The sequence below is a fragment of the Eurytemora carolleeae genome, unplaced genomic scaffold, assembly GCF_000591075.1.
Source record: "Eurytemora carolleeae unplaced genomic scaffold, Eaff_2.0 scaffold424, whole genome shotgun sequence".
In the NCBI taxonomy this organism is placed as follows: domain Eukaryota; kingdom Metazoa; phylum Arthropoda; class Copepoda; order Calanoida; family Temoridae; genus Eurytemora; species Eurytemora carolleeae.
In genome coordinates this window covers 244514-247728 of record NW_019396546.1, presented here as the reverse complement: position 1 = coordinate 247728, position 3215 = coordinate 244514, and the positions used below count along the sequence as shown (strand labels likewise).

The window sequence follows — 3215 nt, the reverse complement described above, 5'->3', positions numbered from 1 at the left end:
CCCCCCCCCCCCCCACAATTCTAACTCTAAACCTGTTTGAATAACGAAAATTACGTGTTTATGCTTAATATTCAATATATATTTTAAATGTTTAATTATCACAACTAAATACTATATTTTCATCACTGGGACTTTCTGAATATACTTTCACGTGTATCTCCTCATCTTCTTCCATCGTCAATTCGTCAATCTTGATCCGGGATTATTTATTCACACCTGCAGGATGAGGTGATAGGATACGGTATCTTTATCCACCTACAGCGGTAGGATTTCTTGATCTTTTGTCGTACAGTCAGTCCCAAAAGATCAGGGGATTTTCTCCTGCTGCAGTGCCACCTGAGTAACTGAAGCACCTGTGAGTCCGCAGGAGCGCAGTTCATCCCCCTGGGCCAGGAGCAGGAGGTTGTGTCTCCGACACCTGTTCCCTCACACTCCCCCTGCCTCACGTACCTAGGCCAGAAGTACTCCCCCAGGTCTGTCCACTGGAAAACAACAGGACATGATGATTTTTTAACCAACCACTGTTGGAACGCACCGACTGCTCGACTCACTGTAGGCTCATGCTTATGATCATCTCCGATCAGGAGCTGGCGTATATCCGTCTCTATATCCAGGTGTGTGACCTGCTCCATCAGCTCAGCAACCTGTGTGTCAGGAAGGCTGACCTTCGTATTGAGTATACCGGAGGTAGGTCTATCCACAGACATCAAGGTAGGATTATAATCTTCTCCCATCTTTCTCAATAATCGGCGAGCGTTTAAATTCTTTCCTCTGGGTTTTCGTTTAGCTTTTTCAAGAAACTCCAAGGGTAAAATAGGTTTAGAGTAAGTTGTTGCAGGTTCAAGAGAGAATTCATCAGTAGTTTGGGATTCCTCTGTAAATAAATCGTATTCGTTTGAACTCTCCTCATTAAATGGAAAAGCTGCCGCGGACACAATTAATGAAAAAAATACGCAATTTAGTGCCATATTATGGCTTGTATTGTATGTCCAACTTATGTGGCTCCTAATGTTCAACTGAAGAGGTGATACTGCTGGTTTGGGTCATTTATAGAGCTCCCAGGCGGCGCCACTTGTCTAGGCTGCGGCGCCACACTAGTAGTTGGCACGTGTGTTAGGAGATTCAAACACCGTGGGAATCAAGATATATATAGTATGTTAGATATGTAAACGGAGAAATCATTAGATCATCGTTGCATGATGAATATCATATCAAGCAAAACAAAATTCACGTTTTAATTCAAAATGCATTTATTAAAACTAAATATTAAATTGGTTTCTTTTAATCAGGGTTAAATCACAAAAATTTTCTATTTAGACTAAATCTATGAAAAAGAAACTGAGTACTTGTCAAAAACTCTAATTTTCTAAAACCCCGCATCTTTGCAACCTTAAGGGCGTAAATAATTGACATTTTAAGCTTTGTCTATTAGATCTTGTAGAATTAGATCTTGTAGAATTCAAAGTTTAAAATGTCCAAACTGTCTTCATCATAAGGTTGCGAAGATATAGGGATAAGAAAATTAGTGTTTGGGGCAAGTGTTCAGTTATTTTGTGCAAATTTGGGAAATTTTATAACACAATTCAATTAATTTTATTCTTACCAATTTTCAATTGTCAAAGCTACCGATATGAATCTTACAGAAAGAAATAGGGCTTCCAACTCAAAGGTGAAACACCTTCAAAGTGTCCAAAATTATTATTATCGTATTCATTTGCATATATATATGCATATGCAAATGATATATATATATAATACAATGAATCAGAAAGAAAATATGATTTTATCATAGTTTTGTCTTTTCACTTTTCTTCATTTATTGCTGAGCAACATCAAAAAATTAAATTTTAAAATTATTACAATTAAAATTTTTACAAAAATTGATACAGCTTTTTAAATTTTAAAAGAACAGTGACAAATTTTTTAAAATGGCGATTAAACCCTTTGACCCCCCTACAATAAAGTGAGAATTCATTCTTAGGCCAAAAGTCAAAGATAGATAAAATATCATCGTACCATATTTTGTCCCCGGGACTTTGAAGATCCTTGAAAAGGAAACAGTATGATCTGGTCATAAATCTGTAATGTCTGATTGGTTATCTTCGACATTTTGACTAACTATAAATCAGTTCATCTCCCGTTATAGGTTAGATTGTTTTAAACTCTTTTTAAAACTAAAAAATCCTAGCTCCGCTACTGATTTATGTACTGCACAAGTTTGTAGATATGAGCAGGAGTACAAGAAGGGTTGTATAATTTTTACAATATTTACAAGAAAACTTCTCTAATCAGACATGATTTTGCAGTCCTTTTATTGTTTCACCCTCGCTACAAACAAAAGCTTTTTTGGAATCAATTTAAAACTGCATGACATGAGAGATGTCTAAATATCACATTATAGATCTAGATTCCAGACTGCACTGTCATAAAAGTTGTATCAATTTTAAAACCTGGATCAACTTTGAAGTGATGCAACGCCTTGACTTTTGACTATACTCGTAAACTTGGATTACTAGACATATAGCTTTTAAACATTTAAAGCACTAGTTTTCGTCACAATCTCAAAATTTCTAATTCCCCATATCGCTGCAACCGGGTGGTGTAAACTTTTAACATTTCAAACTTGGATTATCTGACATATTTCATAATTTGAAATATCTAAGGTCCACGACATTGGGTTGAAAAGATATAGGAATAACAAAAATCAGAGTTTGTGGCAAAGGCTTTTTTCCTTTTCCTCGAATTTTTGTTACATTTTGCAACCTTGGACCACTGTGATCACTTTATTTGTTTGATTTAACTTCTGCCTTGTTGAGGAGAGGTGTATGGATTGCGAACCTGCCTGTATGTTGAGGAGATGTGTATGGATTGCGAACCTGCCTGTATGCTGAGGAGAGGTGTATGGATTGCGAACCTGCCTGTATGTTGAGGAGAGGTGTATGGATTGCGAACCTGCCTGTATTAAAAAAATAATTTAGAAGTCAAATAAGAAAAGGCTACCTTAGTCCGACCTACTGTCTCCTGGACTGTGTAGAATGTAAACTTCTTCTACTCTGTCTGTTCTCCTGGTATAATGATATATACCAGATCATATCTCTGTCTGTCTCCATACATCCACATTTTTATCAGTTTACAGTCTCGAGATCCTTTATACTACCATGTCTGCTGTCTGTACAGCTGTTTGTCAAGTCTGTCTTGCAAGTCTGTATCCCAAA

The 3215-nt window shown here is 36.6% G+C and overlaps 1 protein-coding gene across 1 annotated transcript; it reads right to left on the bottom strand.

Moving 5' to 3' along the window:
• Positions 1-57: 57 nt before the first annotated feature.
• On the bottom strand, positions 58-1004 carry LOC111705264 (noggin-2). The gene has a single exon (XM_023477768.1). It carries the CDS (start codon positions 966-968, stop codon positions 207-209), a length of 762 nt encoding a protein of 253 aa, XP_023333536.1. The 5' UTR covers positions 969-1004; the 3' UTR covers positions 58-206.
• Between the last annotated feature and the right edge of the window lie 2211 nt (positions 1005-3215).